Genomic DNA, 21900 nt, shown 5'->3' with positions numbered 1-21900 from the left:
ACGGTAGAATGGAAGTGTCTTAGTAACAGCAGCTATCCAGGATAATCGGGTGGGAGGTTCGGGTAACTTCCATCGTAAAAGTATTTCTCTCCTGGCATAAAACAGGGTATATGTAATGCACATTTTAGCATATTTGTCCCCAGCCAGTTCTGTAAGGTTACTCAATAAAGTTACCTTTGGGTCCAAAGGAATCATGATGTCAAAGATTTCGCCAATAGTGTCCGTCACTTCTTTCCAAAAGGTTGCCAGGTCAGGGCATGACCAAACAACATGTAAGAATGTACCTATTTCATGCCCACATCTAATGCACATAGGATCTTTCGTGGGGTATATCCTGGCAAGACGTTGCGGCGTATAATATGCTCTATGTAAGAATTTGAGTTGTATAAATCTGTCCCTAGCCGCTATCGTTGAGGGGATATAATTATTAACCGAGTCCTCCCACTCTTCAATGGTCAGATCTGGAATGTCCTCCTTCCATTTATTATAGGTTTTCTCAGGGGACTGACTATGATCTGTTGAGAGTATGGAGTATATTGCAGAGAGAGATTTCCCTATTACCTTAAAAGTTAGCATTTTCTCCAAGGGGTCTGATTCCAGGACAACAGGGCCTTGGAACTGAGCCCGCATAGCATGACTGAGCTGGCGGTAACGAAACCCCATGGTGGGAGGTAATGAATGGGTGGACTGAAGAGCATTAAAGCCTTGAAGTCTTCCATCTTTAATAACATGTTTCATAGTCACAATCCCTCTAGCGGCCCATAACTGTGGATCAGGGAGATGATATAAATGTTTTAAATTAGGATTACCCCACAACGGAGTGTGGGGAGATATATGCAATGGTGTGTTATATATCACCCGCGCCCGAGTCCATATCCGCAGGACAGTCTTCATCAGACTGGTTATTTGAGGATGTGCCTGTTCCCCCCGAAAAACAAGATTACTAAGGGCCGCATATGAACCGAGTAGTGCTGCTTCTAGTGTAACTGCAGAGTTAGTTTTGGGCTGGGAGAACCACCACCGGACCGTCACCAGGACAGCCGCCCAAAAATACAATTTAAAGTTAGGAAGCGCCAAACCTCCTCTTGCAAGAGGAAGATATAGCGTGCGTCTTGCGACTCGTGGAGTACGCCCGGCCCATACAAAAGTTGTTACAATACTTTCTAATCTCGAAAAAAAGGTTCTAGTCATATCAATGGGAGAGTTACGAAAAAGATACAGAAATTTCGGAAGATAATTCATTTTTATTAAGTTAATTCTGCCAACGGGGGACAAGGGAAGCATGCGCCAAGACGCACACTTTTTATTTAATTGTGAAACTAAAGGGTCAATGTTATTTTGCTGATATACCTCCAATGTTGGACCCACTTTGATGCCTAAGTACACCATATCCTGTACCCATTTCAACGGTGTGTGAGTATCAATTAAAGATATCGATGGGTGTAATGGAAAGAGGACGGACTTGGACCAATTAATATTTATGCCTGAAAAATGGCCAAAGATGTCAAATAATTGTAGGGCCCTATGTAATGATGTGGAAGCATCCGCCAAATAGATCAAGGTGTCGTCTGCATATAAAGACAACTTCTCTTCAATGACCCCCACTTTAATGCCTCGGACCTGTGGGTCCGCCCGCAACATAATCGCTAGCGGCTCCAAAGCTAAGGCAAACAAGGCTGGGGATAACGGACATCCCTGTCGGGTGCCCCTCAGTAGAGGGAATTTATCCGACAGAGATGTATTAGTACGGACTCTAGCCGTAGGGTTCTCATAGAGAAGCTTAATCCATGAGACGAAATTAGGGCCGAACCCGAAGCTAGATAGGATCCTCCAGAGAAATGGCCACTCAACAGAATCGAATGCTTTCTCGGCGTCGAGGGAGGCGACCACACCTGTTCCCCCCCCCCGACGCCAAGGCCATATGTGTGAACAATCTCCGGATATTGATATCAGTACCCCGGTCAGGTATGAATCCAGTTTGGTCCGGATGGATCAATCCTGTAATGACACTATTAAGTCGATTGGCCAAGACTTTTGAAAGGATCTTCCCATCAACATTTAATAAAGAGATAGGTCTGTATGATGAACATAGTGATGGGTCCTTCCCTGGTTTAGGGATCACAACAATAACCGCTTCGCACATTGTTTTAGGGAGTTTCCCATCCTTTAGAGATCCTAGAAGAGTGGCTAATAAATACGGGCCCAAAAGGTCCATATGGGCCTTATAGAATTCAACAGGAATTCCATCCGGTCCTGGTGTTTTATCGGGTTTTAGGGAGGCCACCACTTCCTGGATCTCCAAAAGAGTAATAGGGGCGTCTAGTTTGGCCCTATCTCTATCAGTTAAGACTGGAAAGTCCACTGCCTGTAGATAATGATCAAGTTCATCTCCTGAATAATTAACCTTAGTATTATATAGGGCCCGGTAATAATCAGTGAAGTTGTGATTAATAGTTTCTGGATTAGAGTGAAGAGTACCTGATTGATCCTGAATATGTGCTATACTATACCCACTTGTCTGTTCCCTAGAAATTTGCGCCAGCATTTTACCGTTATACTCGCCATGTACGAAGATATGTTGGGCTTGAGAAAGCAGTTTTTTCTGTGTAAGGGCTGTTCGTATTCCCATTACCTCCCTAGTCAAGGATTGAAATCGTGTATAATGGGTGGGGTCTCTGGTTTGGACATATAGATTTTCCATATCTCTAGCTTCCTTTTCTTTTTGCAATAGATTTGTTCGCCTATATCGTTGGATCTTCCCAATAGCTGTCTGATAATACCCCCGGGTGCAAACCTTAAAAGCTTCCCAGACCATAGCCACTGATGACGTGCCCGGATTTATCTCCCAAAAGGCCGCTATCTGGGGTTCGACTAAAGGGTTTATGTCAGAATCAGCGATCCAATATCTGGATAAGCGCCATAATCTATGAGAGGGGTTACCAGATAATTCCATTTTTAAGAGAAGTGGGGCGTGGTCGGAGATCCCACGAGGAAGAACCCGAATCTCCCGCACCCGAGATAGTAATGACCCACTTACAAACATTAAGTCAATTCGAGAAAAGGTTTTATAAGTGGCGGAATGGCAGGTATATTCCCTAGCGTGGGGATGGTACCAACGCCATAGGTCTGTCAACCCATAGATCTCAGCCCATTCAAGAAGATCCGATCTAGTGGAAGAATCTCCAGTCATTCTATCCATTTTCGGATCTGGAACCATATTAAAATCCCCCACCATGAGTATATTATCATTCTCAAATTTTGCAATTTCTTTAGAAATTTTATATAACAGCCTGATTGAGGCTGGCGGAGGTATATATAACCCTACCAGCAATAAAGTAAAAGATGATATCTGCAGATTGAGCAAAACAAATCGTCCATCCGGGTCCAGGGAGAGACCCATTAGTCTGAACGAGAGAGACTTGTGGATAAGAACGCTGACTCCACGAGAATACGTAGAAAACGTAGAGTGGTAATGATGCCCAACCCACGGTTTCTTAAGAGCCAGCGTTCGAGTACCCAACAAGTGAGTCTCCTGCAGGACACATAAGTGGGGCTTAAATGCTTTTAAATATTGAAACACTAAAGAGCGTTTCTGCGGGGAATTCAAACCTCTAGTGTTCCAAGAAATCACCCTTAAAGATTCCATATCCAGTCAAAAAACAATGTATACAACATAATAACAGAAAAAAAAAAAAAAAAAGGAAGGAAACTGATAAATACAGTAAATACAATAACAGAGTAATGATTCAAACATCCCCGTCCCCCCCACCCCACCCATCTCCCCAAAATTGGAGAGGGTTTGTATCCCACCCACCGCGGACCTCATAGTCCACCCTAGGGGGTAAGTGTCAAAAAAAGGCGCTATATTACCCCCCCCCCCTTAAGAAAAAAAAAAGAAGAGGGGGGGGGAAGACTCCGGCGTTCAAAAGGACAAAAAGAAAAAAAAAAGAGAAACTTGTATCTTGAGTCACCCAGCTATCATGTAAAGTTTGGGCAAGCAAACTATGACAGACCAAGAGGAAAAAAAAAAAAAAAGGGGTTCAGTTTCAGTCTTTTTTATATGTCTCAAGCCAGGATAATACCTCTTTTGGGGAAGAAAAGAAACGCACATGTTCACCATCTTGTACTCGCAATTTAGCTGGGAACAGGGTACTATATTTCAACCCCCTTTCTCTTAACTTAGAACGGGCTTGATCAAATGACTTCCTCTGACGCTGTGTTTCAACCGAATAATCTGGAAAAATAAAAAGTTCACTACCCTCATATTTCACTTCACCCTGAAAGCGCGCTGCTCGTAACACACTGTCTCGGTCACCGTAATGAAGGAACCTCAGAATAAAGGTGCGTGGAGGAGAGCCAGGAGGTCCTCGCTTCCCTGGTATCCGATGTGCACGTATCACTGAAAAAAAAGCAGAAAATTTAGCTTCTGGAAGAATGGTCGGAAGTAAGTGTTCAATAAAGGTCACTGAGTTTGCACCCTCGGACCCCTCCGGAAGTCCTAAAATCCGTAAGTTATTCCTACGATTGCGGTTTTCTGCATCTTCTGCTCGTGTTTCCAGCTGCTTAACCCTGGTTTTGAGCAGCTGAAGATCCGAGTTATAATCTTTCTGATTGTCTTCTACTTCTGAAACTCGCATTTCCATCTCGGTGACTCTATCTCGAAAATTATCCATATCTTTACGGATAAGTCCTATATCTGTTTGTACACAATCAATTTTGGAGGTCAAGGCTGTCTTACAGTCTACTATGGCATGCATAAGTGTCTCTAAACTTGCGGGTGTTTCTACATCCCTGGTCACTGTTGTTTGGTCAGTCTGAGACGCCATGGTTACCGTAGATTTAGACAGTGATGTCAGAACTGCACGGCGTGTCTGTACACCCCCTTTATTTTTGGGCATTCCTTCCCCCAGAGAAAAAAGGGATTCAGGAGGTTTAAGACCATCCAGTCCTGGTTTCAGTCTGCTATGATAAATTTGTTAATTACAGAGAGTAAAAAATAGTAAAGAATAGTTGGTGTGGCAGGCTGGCAATATGCAATAAAGTGTATGTTTCCCTTCAAGGAGTCTTCTCAGATAGGATCCAGCGTATCAGTTTCCTCAGGGGGGGGATAGGAAAATCAGCCAGTGTAAATAATTCAAAATGACTCCTAAGCAAGCCTGCTCCTCTTTACCTAGTAGAATTCAGTGGGGAAGGATCCTGCCAGCTGAGCCACAAGGGAGTTGTTCAGCACACCAGCACACCAGCACACCGACCTTCTGATTCAGTGGATGTACACTGCGGCAGCTCACACCGCTCCAGTCGGTCCCGCCACCCCTGTCTCAGTCGACACTGCAGCGATCCAGCTTCTGGCTTCCAGATCCTCAGAGCGGCCACGAAGGAGAGAGGAGAGGGGGATGAAGGAGAAGCAGCATGGATGGTGGTAGGAGCGGTCGAGCCTCATAGACCTCCAGAGCAGCCGGAAACAGCCTGCACACAGCCCGCGGCCGCTGACACTGCTGGCAGAGCCGACAACCGGACGGTCCGGTGTCCAGCTATCCCTTTGCCGCCCACGCTCCGGAGATCAACACCGAAAACCAGGGGGCTGAGGCGGGACCAAGCAGGGGAATCAACTTGGGTGAGTCACACTCATAGGATCAGACGCCGGAGTCGGGAGCTCAGTTAGAGCACGTCTGCTCCCGGCGCCATCTTAGAACACGCCCCCACCATGGATTATTAGTAGATGAAGTGACACGGTCTTGTGGTCCACAGATAATATTGGGGGAATAGTCCCAGGGGCTCCAGAAACAGCCATGCACAGAAACAGCAAATGTAGATAAACAGTGCAGTGAAAAGGTGATCACAGAAGCAGAAATCTCTTCATATCGCCATTAGCAGCAGCATACAGATTCAAGAGCAGGGAGAGAGAGTTGTATTACTCACATATCCACTGCTATGTGAGAGGGCACTGAGGGCTTTAAGTTTAGACAGCTCACAGTGGTGACTTGGACCGGTAGGTGTCCCAGAGGAAGGCAGGGTGAAGACAGCGTGAAAGGTAAGCAGCTGGCTCAGACTCGCACCAGACATGTGCAGTCACTTAAGCCCCGTACACACACGTACCGAATGTCGGCCGAACGATCGGCCGTCTTTTGTCCATTGCTGTCCTGCCGGTTGAAAAGTGCTAAAGACTGCACACGAATTTTGTTGGCCAACAACAGCCGACTGCAGAAGTGATGTCATGTGATGGTTTACTTTCCGTGTGTTTTTTCTTCTCTGAGCATGCCCAGTCTTGCTCATCTGCTGTTTGTCGGCCGAATTCTGTACTGACTGGCGAACAATCGGCCGTTCTGGTGAAGGCCAACAAAAATTTTATAGCATGCACACCAAATTCTGTTCGGCCGAAAAGTCGCAGTCGGTTGTCGGAAGCATCATACTAACAAGCCGACAATCGGCCGATCGGATGTTGGCCGAATATTTACGGCCGACAATCGCTACGTGTGTACGGGCCTTAAGCCCCCAGACTGTTGTTGAACTCCTCCCTGTCACTGCCTTGATGCTATGCCGAGCAGATACACCAGGTCTTAGCCTCTGCTCTACAGTGCTACTGTGAACACATCCCAACGGTGCAGTCTATGCAGTCCAAATCCAGGGATGAGTGAGCCCAGCCTTACTGATACTGACTGACTGATAGTGTGATAGAGTCGCACTGCAATAATAGCTTTCTGCCTTCCACCCCAGTTTTTCTAATAAACCTCTTCCAAGCACTTCATAAGCACAGCTCCAGGTGAACAGCAGCAGGTGGGTGACCTTTCCGCTAACTGCACATGTCTGGTGCGAGTCTGAGCCAGCTGCTTGCCTTTCACGCTGTCTTCACCCTGCCTTCCTCTGGGACCCCTACCGGTCTAAGTCACCAACTTGAGCTGTCTGAACTTTAAGCCCTCAGTGCCCTCTTACATAGCAGACTATGGAAATATACCCTAAGCCAATCATCACCAGTTGTGGTTGTCTACCACCCCCCTCCCCCGACACACACACACACATCTGAAGATCAGCACCAGGGAGCTTTGCCTGGCGCTGGATTAAGGTGAGTGTAACACCAATTAGAGCATTTTGATAGGGCGGCACCTCTGGACCCCTTTACATTACACAGCCCCCCAACACTTCTGCTGGACCCCTTTACATTGCACAGCGCCCCCCCCACACCTCTGGATCCCTTTTGCATTACACAGCCCCCCCCAGAGTTGTACAGCGTGCAAGGTTCAGGAATGTGTTACGTACAGAGTGCAAGGTTCAGGAATGTGTTATGTACAGGGTGCAAGGTTCAGGAGTGCCTTGTATGGGATGCAAGGTTCAGGAGTGTGTTGTATGGGGTGCAAGGTTCAGGAATGCATTGTATGGGGTGCAATGTTAAGGAATGCATTGTACAGGGTGCAAGGTTAAGGAATGTGTTGTATGGGGTGCAAGGTTCAGGAATGCGTTGTACGGGGTGCAAGGTTCAGGAGTGCGTTGTACGGGGTGCAAGGTTCAGGAATGCGTTGTACGGGGTGCAAGGTTCAGGAGTGCGTTGTACGGGGTGCAAGGTTTAGGAATGTGTTATATGGGGTGCAAGGTTCAGGAGTGTGTTGTATGGGGTGCACTGCTCTAGAATGCGTTGTACAGGGTGAAAGGTTCAGGAAAGTGTTGTACTGGGTGCAAGGTTAAGGAGTGGGTTGTACGGGGTGCAAGGTTCAGGAGTGCGTTGTACGGGGTGCAAGGTTCAGGAGTGTGTTGTAAGGGGTGTGTGACGAGACCCTTGCTCGCTCTGTCCGCTCTCCCGACACTCCTCTGTTTCTAGTGAGTCAGCTTGCAGATCGCAACTTCTGAAGGTTCGGTCAACCAAGGATCCGGGATCCGAACTACAGCTATGTGCCGTCCGGAATCCATTAGAACACACACCAGGCAGGCTGTATGTAAGTTCAAACAGGAAGACATTTTATTGGAAGAACACAGCACACTTTTATACAGAATTTGGAACATCCTGCCCCCCCAACAACCGCTTTCCTATTGGTCAATTGTAAAGTACCTGCAGTTCCCCTTCTGATCCTCTTAAGCCATGCAAATGAGGACTTGAAAATGAGTCCGCAGGGATTGGTCAGATAGCTTGACCAGAAGGACTGCCATGTGCAAGGAGACAGAAGCCCCAGGGGGCAATCAATGTACACAATAGCCAGACACAGAACAATGGTTCCATAATGAGCAGCCAATACACATTACTCTGAGTGTCAATACATCCCTTAGCAGACAACAGGTGAGGTCATTAGCACACCTGACAATAGGTGAATGGAAAGCCACCTCAGACAAAAAGCAACATTGTTTAGACAGCCCGTCTCCTCATTGAACTTCCTGGAATGACCATATTAGGAGTTGGACTTCCTGGTCAGAGACCTCATACTGTAAAGGGAATAAAATCATCATATTACAAGGGAGACATTATTCCTGAATATGACTGTCCCATTTGTAGTAGTCCAAACCATATTTTCAGTGTTCACCACCCTCCTGGTCAGAGACCTCATGGCAAATGGGAACAAATGACCTTGCTGACAAATATGAAGCAATTCAAAGCATCACCCATCTGTCCTTAAATTCCAGTGACGGTGAACACCGTCACAGGGTGCAAGGTTCAGGAGTGCGTTGTACGAGGTGCAAGGTTCAGGAGTGTGTTGTATGGGGTGCAAGGTTCAGGAATGCGTTGTACATGGTGAAATGTTTAGGAAAGGGTTGTACGGGGAGCAAGGTACAGGAATTAGTTATACTGCAAAGACACCAATTGGTTAAACATTGTACACTTATCTTAAAATCTTTATTAGCAGCATTCAGAGGGAACATAAATGAGTGCAGTTGAGCAGAACATGCAATCTCAATTAAGAAAAGGTAGCTCTTCTGGAGTCGTTTTATGGTAATTCTGGGAGGGAGCAGGTGAAGTTGCGGGCAATAGGGGGTGCAATGGCTCTAATTTGGTAGTTATAGCAGAAGGGGGCGATGACCCCTGGGCTTGCAGCTCCCGGATGACACCCCTATTGGGATCACTCTGTGTCTCTCCGGGAGGCCTACACCGGATCATATCCCATCCTCAGCTCTAGTGATGAGTCGAACACCCCCCGGTTCGGTTTGCACCGAAACATCGCGAACAGAGGAAAAGTTTGTTCGAGCAAACGAACCCCATTGAAGTCTATGGGACTCGAACCTCGAAAATCAAACGCCCTCATTTTGAAGGCTTAAATGCAAGTTATTGCCCCAAGTAAGTGTATGGGGGTCCGGGTCCTGACCTGGGGAACATGTAGCAATAAAAAAAAGTTTTTAAAAACAATCGTTTTAAAGGAGTACTGATTTACAGATTTTAATTAGGCTTAAAGTGAAACTATAAGAATGAAAAATTCCTTCAAATACCGTGCCTGGGTGGTCCCCTGAATTTGCCTGTAAAGTAGTGCATCTCTACGATGTATTTAGCGTGCTGCAGCTATACTGACATTTCTAAAGCAAAAAATGTCATATACAAATATACATACAAGTTTCAAATTGCATGTACTTGTCATACGGGTGCAGAAAAATTGGGCCTTGCTTGTTGATGGTGCCTAAACACCGTAACCCCTCGCAGTTACTCTTGCTGGGTGCAGGAACGGGCCCTGCTGCTAAAAAATCCATATAAATATGAAATTGCATGAACTTGACATACAGGTGCCAAATATTGGGCCTTTGGTGTTGCTGGTGCCTGAACACCATAACCAACCCCTCACAGTTACTCTTGCTGGGTGCAGGAATGGGACCTGCTGGTAAGAATTCCATGCAAATTTGAAATCGCATGTGCTATACAAGTGCCAAAAATTTAGCCTTTGTGGAAGGTGGTGCTTAAACACTGTAACCAAGGCCTTGCAGTTACTCTTGCTGGGTGCAGGAATGGGACCTGCTGGTAAGAATTCCATGCAGATTTGAAATCGCATGTGCTACACAAGTACCAAAAATTGGGCCTTTGCCATATGTGGTGCCTGAACACCATAACCAAGGCCTCGTAGATACTCTTGCTTGGTGCAGGAATGGGACCTGCTGGTAAGAATTCCATACAAATTTGAAATTGCATGTGCTATACAGGTGCCAAAAATTGGGCCTTTAGTGTTGGTGGTGCCTAAACACCGTAAACCCTCACAGTTAGCAGGGCACAGGGACAGGGCCTGCTGTTAAAAATGACATACGACATTTAAATTGTATGCACCTGTCATACAAGTGCAGAAAAATTAGGCCTTGGGGGTTGGTAGTGACCTAAACCAAAAACATTTTTGGAAGCTAGCAGAATCAAGGTAGAGGAATAGGATAGGTGGCATATGCAGTCTTCAAGGGATGGCAGACCCCTAGCATATTCAATCTGTTACATCAGCATCAGGGGCCTGATAGCTCTTGTTGATCCAGGACTGGTTCATTTTGATGGAAGTCAGCTGATCAACAGTCTGTGGACAGACGCACTGTTTTGTCCATCACAAAACCTCCAGCGGCACTGAACGTCCGTTCAGAAAGCACGCTGGAAGCAGGACAGGCCAATAGCTCCATTGCATATTGAGCAAGTTCTGGCCAGCGGTTCATCCTCAAGACCCAGTAAGCCAATAGATGCGCAGCTGGAAAGGTCTCCAAGTCTGCTCTTGCTCCTAGATAATCATGCACCATATGATGGAGACGCTGGTGATGGTTGCTTAAACCTAACAGCCCTGGGTGCTGCTGAGGACAAAAGAACTGTTTAAAGGCATCGGTCAGCCAGCCGCCTTCTCCACCGCTCCTCCTTTGGCTGAACGATGCCTCAGAAACCCGTCTGGAGAATGGTGACCTCCCAGGGTCTGGAAAGGCGGTACACAATTTTTTTTCAAGGCCTCCTCAAGATGTTTCATCCTCTGCTCCCTCTGCGAAGGCAGGATGAGCTCTTCAACTTTACCCTTGTAACGTGGATCAAGAAGGGTTGCCAACCAGTAATTATCCCTCTCTTTGATAGCATGAATCCTCCGGTCCTTTCGCAGGCTTTGAAGAATCAGGGAGCCCATGCAACGTAAGTTGGAGGAGGCATGAGCTTCTGAGTCCTCTGGGTCACTAAGGACGACATTGTCAGCAGGAGCAACCTCTCCCCAACTACGTACAAGTCCTGGGTTTTCTGGGGAATCAAAACCATCCCTTGAAAACTGCTGTATCCTATCCTCTTCTTCTACATCCATGCTGCCGAAATCCTCATCTTCCTCCTCCTCTTCCTCCTGTGTGTTTTGTGGCCCTGCAGGAATGATATCTGCATAAAGGGGGCCTTGTGAGGAAAGGAAGTCCTCCTCTTCCTGCCGCTGTTCTGCCTCAAGTTCCCTGTCCATGATTCCACGCAGTGTGTGCTCCAGCAGGTAAACTAGCGGGAAAGTGTCACTGATGCATGCATCGTCCCGGCTCACCATCCGAGTGGCCTCCTCAAATGGTGACAGGACGATGCATGCATCCTTTATCAAAAGCCACTGGCGTGGCGAAAAAAAGCTTAACAAGGCATATGACTTCCTGCCATGCAGTCCGTTGGCAACAGCACCTGAAAGAGGCACAATATCAAAACAAGCATACATCACCTTGCTCCTCATCTGCGATCTCTAACCCTACTATACCTCATGCCTTCTCAAATACCAGCATTGAGAGGGATGATGGTATAGCAATAAGTGGCAAAGAGAGTTGCACCCAATCTGCTAGCAGTACACCACCGCTTGATTTGAGCATCAGGCAAATTTCACTACCCCAGTATTTGAACCGTAGAAAGAAATACTGTCCCAGCCATCCACATGCTCAGCGTCTTAATGCTAGCTTGGCCAAATTGCTAGCATCCCCGTTGCTGCCTTTTCAGCTGGTAGACTCAGCTCCCTGTCCTTGCGCCATACTTACACAGGTACTCATTGATGGCCCTCTGCTGTGTGTGCAGCTGCTGCAGCATTGCCAACGTTGAGTTCCACCTGGTGGGCATGTCACAAATGAGGCAGTTGGTGGGCAGGTTGAATTCCCATTAAATATCAGATAAGCGAGCACTGGCATTGAACAGACGGTGGAAATAGCCTTTCATGGCCTGCCTCAGAAATGCTGCACCACCGGATTCAGAACATGTGCCAAGCATGGAACATGTGTCAAGTGTCCCTGTCGGAGGGCGGAGAGAAGGTTGGTGCCATTATCGCATACAACCATTCCTGGCTCAAGCTCTCGTGGCGTCAACCATCTCTGAGCCTGCCCTTGCAGAGCTGACATAATCTCTGCACCAGTGTGACTCCTATCGCCTAGACAGACAGACTAAAGCACAGCATGGCATCTTTTAGCCTTGCGTAGTCCCTTGAATGCTTAGGGAGCACTGCTGCTGCAGAGGAGAATTGCGCATAAAAGGACATGGAGGAAGCGGAGGAGGAGGTGGTGGTGGAGTAGCCAGATGTGGCAGAACCAACACCAGCTTTTTGGAGCCGTGGTGGCAAAACAAACTGAAAGACCGATCCCTGTCCTGCATCCTTCCCAGCTGCCAGCAGAGTTACCCAGTGCGCCTTGAAAGAAATGTAACGTCCCTGTCCATGCCTGTGTAACGCTCCTGCGTTTTACGTATGATGTGGATTTTCAGCTGCAGAAATATTCCACTTCAGTAGTCATGTAGAGAAACGCTGAGACACCATTCCCAACTCTCAATGACTCATCATGTGTGGATGATCTCAATTCAGCAAGTAAATACACACACTCAATAAGATGTTTCCTAGAGTGACTTATGTATTTAGTAACACAGTGATGATAGGCTGAAGAGACAGGTTGGGTAGAGATGGTAGATGGCAGACACTTGAAAGGAAATGTTCTTGAAAGTAAGATAGTAGCAGATGGGATGCAGATAGGTTTAGTAATCATGTATGGTAGCAGATGACAGAGTAGCAGGTGGACATACAAGAGAGATCAACCCAGTGCAAGAACAGGTGGTAGTAGGCTCAAGAGCTAGCAATCTTAGATAATGCAGATGTAGTAATAGTCCTTAGTATGCAGAGCTAGATAGTGTAAGCTTTAGTATAAAGGTTATAGAGGTTTCCCCTGTGGGGTACTTATCACTAATAGCAATGTAGCAGAGGAGAGGTTCGGCAAGAGCGGATGATCCGGTAGCGGGATACAGGGATCAGCGCAGCGTGGTTCCGACAACGAGGTATGCTTGCAAGCATGAGAGCTTCAAGACAGGTTAGCATCAAGGCACAAAGCAGTTTGAACGAACACATGTGAGTGAGAGCCGGCGATCTAAATAGCCATCCAGTCCGGCGCTCAGTGATGACAGCATCAGTCTTAAAGGTGTATGCGCACCTTACCAAAAGAGAATGGTGGGGCGCATACACTTATGAAAGAGTAACTAGGGTACCCAAAGGTACCAGAACATTACAGTACCCCCCCCTTAAGGCCGGCTCCTGAAGGCCTCTGGAGCTGGTTTGTCTGGGTACTTCGCATGAAAATTGCGGATTAATCTAGAGGCATGTATGTCAGAGGTGTTTAGCCAGGTGTCGTCTTGGGGCCCATAGTTCTTCCATCGAACCAAGTACTGAAGTCTTCCTCTGTGGATACGAGAATCCAAAATCTCTTTTATCTCATATTCTTCTCCACCTTCAACTTGTACAGGAGGAGGAGGTGGGATAGTAGGCCTTATTCCTTGGTCAGGAACATGGGGCTTCAGTAGCGACACATTGAAAATGGGATGTATTTTGAGGTATATTGGCAATGTAAGCTGTACTGCAGCTTTTCCAATAAGTTTCTTGATTGGGAAAGGTCCCAAGAACAGAGGTCCAAGCTTTTTGCTAGGGATTTTCAGTCTTAAATTTTTTGTTGAGAGCCAAACGAGGTCCCCGATAGCGTACTGAGGAGAAGGTCTTCTGCGAAGATCATAGTACTTCTTTTGTTGACTGTGAGCGTGTGCAATGGTAGTAGTAAGCAAATCCAGAGAGTCCTTTATTTGGGTAAGATAGTCTGAAGCTACTGGGTTATTTGAAGGAAGGATGCGTGGTGGAAGAATAGAGGGGTGAAACCCATAGTTCAAGTAGAACGGACTCTGCTTGGTCGTACTGTGGGTTGCGTTGTTGTAGGCAAATTCTGCCAGAGGGAGAAGATCCACCCAATCATCCTGTTGGTAAGAAGTGTAACAACGTAAATATTGCTCGATGCATTGGTTGACTCTTTCAGTCTGTCCGTTGGTCTGCGGATGGTAAGGAGAAGTGAGCTTCCGCTCGATCCGTAGTATGTGACATAGTTCTTGCCAGAACTTGGAAATAAATTGTGATCCACGGTCAGACAGAAGAGTTTTTGGGATACCATGTAACTTAAAGACATGTTTCATCAGGAGTTCTGCCGTTTGTTTGGACGAAGGTAGTCTGTGAATAGCAATGAAATGTGCCATTTTTGTCAGATGGTCCACTGACACTAAGATGGTATTAAATCCTTTGGAAGGAGGCAATTCCACTATAAAGTCCAAGGACACAACTTCCCATGGAGTTTGGGGTATTGGTAGACTGCATAGTAGACCGGATGGTCTCGTAGTGTCAATTTTGGACCTGGCACAGACATTGCATGAAGAGACAAATTTTTGTATAGATGTTTTCATGTCAGGCCACCAGAATTGCCTGGTAATCAGATTAAGAGTCTTTGTCATACCCATATGTCCTGCCATAGGCACATCATGCGATAATTCCAAGATCTTGGTGCGTATGGTAGGTGGTATGTAAAGTTTGTCATTGTAGTAGAGGAAGCCTTCTGCATCAGTATTTAGTTGTGGTGGGGGTGAATCCAAACTTATACCATGCAAAACCTCTTCCTTCAAGGAACGGACAACTCCAATAATGCGTTTGTGAGGTATTATAGGAACGGAAGGGATTTCGAAGTAGTTTTCTTCAGTTAGTCGTGATAGTGCATCCGCCTTTTTGTTCTTATCTGCAGGTGTGTAGGTCACTAGGAAGTTAAACCTTAGAAAGAATAGTGACCATCGTACCTGTCGGTGCGAGAGAGATTTTTAGTCTGAAGATATTGGAGATTTTTATGGTCCGTGTATATAAGTATTGGTAATTGGGTGCCTTCGAGTAGATGTCGCCAATTCTCCAGAGCCAATTTTATAGCAAGCAGTTCCTTTTCACCCACGGGGTAATTTATCTCTGGACTGCTTAGGGATTTCGAAAAAAAGGCGACTGGATGAAGTGGTGAAGTGTGAGTTGGTCGTTGGGAGAGTATTGCTCCTACTGCCATGTTTGACGCATCTACTTCCAGAATGTATTGGAGGGATGGGTCTGGATGGCGTAGTATGGGAGCAGAAGTAAACCTTGTCTTTAACAGGTGAAAAGCTTTATTTGCTTCATCTGACCATTTGAATGGTTTTTTAATGCTAGTGAGCTGTGTGAGGGGTCTCACAATGGCAGAGAAGTTTCTAATGAACTTCCAGTAGAAATACGAAAATCCAAGGAATCGCTGTAGCGCCTTGCGTGTGGTTGGTGTAGGCCAATCCTGAATGCAGGATATCTTACTCATGTCCATCTCGATTCCTGTTTTGGATATGATGTAGCCTAGAAACAGTACCTCTTCTTTATGAAACAAGAATTTTTTCAGTTTCACATAAAGGTTGTGTGCAAGCAATCTCGATAATACTAGTCTTACATGTCTTATGTGTTCAGACAGGGATCGTGAATATATAAGTATATCGTCCAGATATACCACAACACAGACATCTAGTAAGTCTCTGAAAATATTGTTTATAAATCGTTGAAAAACTGCAGGGGCGTTGCATAGCAAGAATGGCATTACAAGATATTTAAACAATCCGTATCTGGTTCTGAATGCAGTCTTCCACTCGTGTCCATCACGGATTCGAATGAGATTGTATGCTCCTTTCAGGTCCAATTTTGAAAAATAGGTAGCTCCATGCACCTGCTCAATGAGCTCAGGGATAAGCGGTAGAGGATAGCGATCTTTTATTGTAATAGCATTCAATTGCCTATAGTCGATGATAGGCCTGAGACTTGAGTCCTTATTGCGGACAAAAAAGAGTCCTGCTGCTGTGGAAGAAGTGGAAGGTCTAATAAAACCTTTTTCCAAATTCTCATCCAAATAGTCTTTGAGATGGGAAAGTTCATCCTGTGAAAGAGGATAAACATGACCGAACGGCAATTTGCTATTTGGGAGTAGATCAATGCTACAATCATAGTCTCGATGGGAAGGTAGTGCTTGAGCATTTTTCTCAAGAAAAACCTCAGAGAGATCCTGATAACATAGTGGTGCAATCTCATCTGTCACCACAGACAGGATCTTTCCGAAAGACGGGAGGTTACACGTACCCTCGCAATAGCAAGAGAGGAAGGTCAGGGTCCGTTCCTTCCAATCTATGGTTGGTTGATGTGTGTGCAACCAGGGAAGTCCCAAAACAATGGGAAAGTGGGGTGAAGGTATTAGATCGAAGGTAGTGGTCTCCATATGAGACCCGTTAGTAGTGACTAGGAGTGCCTGTGTCTGATCAGTGATCGGACCAGAGGATAAAGGAACACCGTTAATAAGACTCACTGAGACAGGTTTAAGTTTAGAAATAATAGGAACTTTATTTAAAGCAGCAAAACGTATGTCAATATAATTTCCACAAGATCCTGTGTCAATCATGGCCTTAGTAGTAATCCTGTTCTGGTCCCTCTGTAATGTTAAGCAAACAGAAAGGTAAGGGTTAGTGATTGAAGTTGTCAATCCCCCTAGGAGGACATGTGAACACTCACCCTTCTTTTTGTAGACTAGGGGACAGACGTTTATCTTGTGATCCGGGGATGCACAGTACAAGCAGAGATTACCAGATCATCTTCTGGCTCTTTCCATAGTTGATAGAGGTGGGCGTATGGTTCCTACCTCCATAGGAACGGGGTCAACGGCCGAAATCCGAGAAGAACTGGATAATGGCATTCCCATTTTCTCAGCCTTTCTTTCTCGTAGTCTTCTATCTATGGTGATACTGAGTTGTATCAATGCATCCAGGGTTTTTGGCAGATCCGCTCGGGCGAGCTCGTCTTTAACGGCCTCTGATAGGCCAAGCCTAAATTGGGATTTCAGAGATGCATCATTCCATTCTGAATCAAGGGTCCATCTCTTGAATTCTGCGACAAAGTCTTCTACAGGTCTCCCACCTTGTTTCAAGGATCTTAATTGAAGATCGGCAGTACTCTGCCTATTGGGATCATCGTATAGGCTAGTGAGTTCTGCTAGGAACAAGGCATAGGAGTTGAGAAGCTGGTCGCTTTTCTCAAAAAGAGAGTCTGCCCAGGCCCGAGGATCGCCTGTTAGGTAAGAAATAATAGTACAAACCTTAATGTGATCAGTAAGGTAGGTACGGGGTTTTAGCAAGAAAAGTAACTCACATGCGTTTTTAAATTCGCGAAATTTTTTGCGATCGCCTGTAAATACCAAAGGAGGATTTATTTTGGGTTCAGGGGACTGAGCAGCGGTAAGTTGTGTCAGTCTAATTACTTGCTGCGACAGAGCCTGATTGTCTTCTTTTAATTCAGCAAGTGCGTGTATTAACGCAGGTACTTGCTGTTTTAATTGTGTCATCTGAGTGGTTATTTCTGCTGAATCCATTTGGGGTTCGTTCAATCTGTAACGCTCCTGCGTTTTACGTATGATGTGGATTTTCAGCTGCAGAAATATTCCACTTCAGTAGTCATGTAGAGAAATGCTGAGACACCATTCCCAACTCTCAATGACTCATCATGTGTGGATGATCTCAATTCAGCAAGTAAATACACACACTCAATAAGATGTTTCCTAGAGTGACTTATGTATATAGTAACACAGTGATGATAGGCTGAAGAGACAGGTTGGGTAGAGATGGTAGATGACAGACACTTGAAAGGAAATGTTCTTGAAAGTAAGATAGTAGCAGATGGGATGCAGATAGGTTTAGCAATCATGTATGGTAGCAGATGACAGAGTAGCAGGTGGACATACAAGAGAGATCAACCCAGTGCAAGAACAGGTGGTAGTAGGCTCAAGAGCTAGCAATCTTAGATAATGCAGATGTAGTAATAGTCCTTAGTATGCAGAGCTAGATAGTGTAAGCTTTAGTATAAAGGTTATAGAGGTTTCCCCTGTGGGGTACTTATCACTAATAGCAATGTAGCAGAGGAGAGGTTCGGCAAGAGCGGATGATCCGGTAGCGGGATACAGGGATCAGCGCAGCGTGGTTCCGACAGCGAGGTATGCTTGCAAGCATGAGAGCTTCAAGACAGGTTAGCATCAAGGCACAACGCAGTTTGAACGAACACATGTGAGTGAGAGCCGGCGATCTAAATAGCCATCCAGTCCGGCGCTCAGTGATGACAGCATCAGTCTTAAAGGTGTATGCGCACCTTACCAAAAGAGAATGGTGGGGCGCATACACTTATGAAAGAGTAACTAGGGTACCCAAAGGTACCAGAACATTACAGCCTGCTGGACCAAGAGTCAGCAGTAATGTGCACCTTCCTGCTGACCGCTTTGTCCAACGAGGCCAAAACACTACGTTCTACATGATGGTAGAGAGCCGGAATGGCCTTACGCAAAAAGTAATGCCTTTTTGGGACCTGCCACTGTGGTGCAGCACATTACACAAATTCGCGAAAGGGAGCCGAGTCTACCAGCTGAAAAGGCAGCAACTGTAATGCTAGCAATTTGGCCACGCTAGCATTAAGATGCTGAGCATGTGGATGGCTGGGATAGTATTTCTTTCTACGGTTCAAATACTGGGGTAGTGAAATTTGCCTGATGCTCAAATCAAGCGGTGGTGTACTGCTAGCAGATTGGGTGCAACTCTCTGTGCCACTCATTGCTATACCATAATCCCTCTCAATGCTGGTATTTGAGAAGGCATGAGGTATAGTAGGGTTAGAGATCGCAGATGAGGAGCAAGGTGATGTATGCTTGTTTTGATATGGTGACTCTTTCAGGTGCTGTTGCCAACGGACTGCATGCCAGGTAGTCATATGCCTTGTCAAGCATGTGGTGCCCAAGCGGCTGGTGTTCTGACCACGCTTGATCCGCTTTAGACAGATGCTGCAAACAGCAACGCTGCGGTCTACTGCACAGGTGCTGAAAAAAGCCCACACTAATGAACTTTTTTGAATTTTGCAGCACCCTGCACCTGTGGAGCTCTGTGCTGTGATGCAATAGGTTGGCTACTGCTAGGCCGGCCCATGGAGCACATATTGCCTCGTTGCAGTTGTTCATCCTCCATATCCTCCCCCACCTCCTCCTCCTCTATCCTGTCAGGCACCCAAGTACGGTCAGTGACCTCATCATCCCCTCCCTCCTCATTACTGGAGCAAACTTGGCAATATGCTTCAGCTGTGGCAACATGACTGCTGGTCTCTTGTCCGTCGTTGTCACCACCTCTCTCTAGACTCATGTTATTCCCTTCATCAACCTGGGAAACAACATCACAGCTTTCAAATTGCTGCGCATCCTCCAGGAGCATGTCACTGACACTATGATCGAATAGTTGCTGATAGTCCCAGTAGTTTGCTGATATCTGTAGTGATCTCAACTCCTATAGGTATGTGACCCCTATAGAATGATCTACAACTGAGCAAATGTTACTGTGGCTGATATCTGTAGTGATCTCTATTCCTACAGATATGTGACCCCTATAGAAAGATCCACAACTGAGCAAAGGTTACTGTGGCTGATATCTGCAGTGATCTCTACTCCTACAGGTATGTGACCCCCTATAGAAAGATCTACAACTTAGCAAAGGTTACTGTGGCTGATATCTGCAGTGATCTCAACTCCTATAGGTATGTGACCCCTATAGAAAGATCTACAACTTAGCAAAGGTTACTGTGGCTGATATCTGCAGTGATCTCTACTCCTACAGGTATGTGACCCCTATAGAAAGATCTACAACTGAGCAAATGTTACTGTGGCTGATATCTGTAGTGATCTCTATTCCTACAGGTATGTGACCCCTATAGAAAAATCCACAACTGAGCAAAGTTTACTGTGGCTGATATCTGTAGTGATCTCTATTCCTACAGTTCTATAAATATTTTAGAATGTTGCAGAAACTGACCGATGAACAATACTCTGACTGGTATCTGATGTAAAGAAAGAAAGCTCTCCCTACCTCACACAGGAACCTTGGCCCTCCCTACACTGCTACTCACTCACTGGCGCTATACTGTCTGATAGGATGTAAAGAAATCAATCTATCCCTACCTCACACAGGAACTTCGCCCTCCCTACACTGCTAGAAATGTCTCTCTGCGCTGTCTGACTCCAAAAAAACCTACTCTCTCCCTGCCTGAATCGCCCTCACAATGACACTACATGCTGCGGCTGCGTGAGCAGCCCTTTATGTAGTTTGGGACGTGCTCTTGGCCCCTAAGCCATGATTGGATAAAGGCAGCCTGCCTTTACTCCAATCATGGCAGAGATCATTTGATTGGCCTAAGCATGAGGTCAGGGTGCATGCTTTGTCCAATCACATAATGCGCTGCACGCGTAGCACGCGTGCAGTGCATTATGGGAAACTCGAATTTCCCGCGAAGAAGCACATTTGAGTGATTTCGAGTGATGTTCGAGTCGAACTCGAACTCGAAGCTCATCCCTAATAGATTTCCCTGCTGCTCCTCTGATAGGTAGACAGAGCCAAAAACTATACTCTCTCACTAGCACCTATCTAGGGGGGTGCTACACATGCCATGTTCAAAGTCACTTAAATCTCCTTTCCTCCACATTCTGATTCTCGGTTTGAAGTTGTCTTCACCACGTCGAGGTGCCTAAATGCATTAGGTTGCTGCCATGTGATTGGCTGATTAGCAATTTGTGTTACCAAGCAATTAAACAGTTGTACCCAATAAAGTGGCCGGAGAGTGTATGTATCATATCAAATTTTAAAAGAAAGGCAATTGCTGAATACTAAGCAATTAGGACAATTTACATTTTATTTATTCATTTATGTTATTTATTATTTACTTAATTAAATTTATTATTATTGCTTTTTTTTTTTCTGGTATGTGATTACCATTTACATCAGCCTACCTACCTCTTGTGCCCGAATCCCAGATATCAGCCACAGAGAAAAGAGTATACCCGCAAGGGATCCCATTCTGCGATAAGTAACACTGCAAATAATAAATAATATGATTATTATATTTCACACATTTATTTATATGCACACAACACCCTGTTTATTCTATAAACCCAGAAATCACACCATTAACTAATTAAGGACCATTCCTATTTCTGACACTTGTTGTTTACAAGTTAAAATCAGTATTTTTTGCTAGAAAATTATTCAGACCACCCAAACATTATATATATATATATATATATATATATATATATATATATATATATATATATATATATATATATATTTTTAGCAAAGACTCTGGAGAATAAAACGGTGGTCGTTGCAATATTTTTTTGTCATGCAGTATTTGCTCAGCGGTCTTTAAAATGCAATTTTTGGGGAAAAAAAATAAAATAAACTGTAAAATTATCCCAATTTTTTTCTATAATGTGAAAGATAATAGATACCCAACATATCATGCTTCAACATTGCGCACGCTCGTGGAATGGCGACAAACATTGGTACTTTAAAATCTGTATAAGCGACGCTTTAAAAAAGTTCTACAGGTTACCAGTTTGAAGTTACAGAGAAGATTTGAACTAACAATCGCGGCCATACCTCACATGTGTGGTTTCAACACCGTTTACATGTGTGGGCGCAACTTGCGTATCTGTCGCTTCTGTGCGTGAGCTTTAAATTTTTTTTTCTTATTTATTTTATCTTTTATTTTTTATTTTTACACTGTGCTTTAAAAAAATAAAAAATAAATAAAGATTTTGATCACTTTTAGCCCCCATTCACACTAGGGCGACTCACGAGGCGACTTG

The 21900-nt window shown here is 45.3% G+C and overlaps 1 protein-coding gene across 1 annotated transcript in view; it reads right to left on the bottom strand.

Annotated features, from left to right (window-relative positions):
• LOC309546881 (ecto-ADP-ribosyltransferase 5-like) overlaps nucleotides 1–21121 on the bottom strand; it is a 59187-nt gene extending 38066 nt beyond the window's left edge. Inside the window, exon 1 of the mRNA XM_082246576.1 lies at nucleotides 21044–21121. Within this exon, the coding sequence (XP_082102702.1) occupies nucleotides 21044–21106 (63 nt within the window). The 5' untranslated portion in view covers nucleotides 21107–21121. The remainder of the gene's footprint in view (nucleotides 1–21043) is intronic.
• Between the last annotated feature and the right edge of the window lie 779 nt (nucleotides 21122–21900).

This window comes from Pelophylax lessonae, assembly GCF_965119305.1.
Source record: "Pelophylax lessonae genome assembly, chromosome: 2".
Classification (NCBI taxonomy): Eukaryota; Metazoa; Chordata; class Amphibia; order Anura; family Ranidae; genus Pelophylax; species Pelophylax lessonae.
This window is presented reverse-complemented; position numbering and strand designations above follow the sequence as displayed.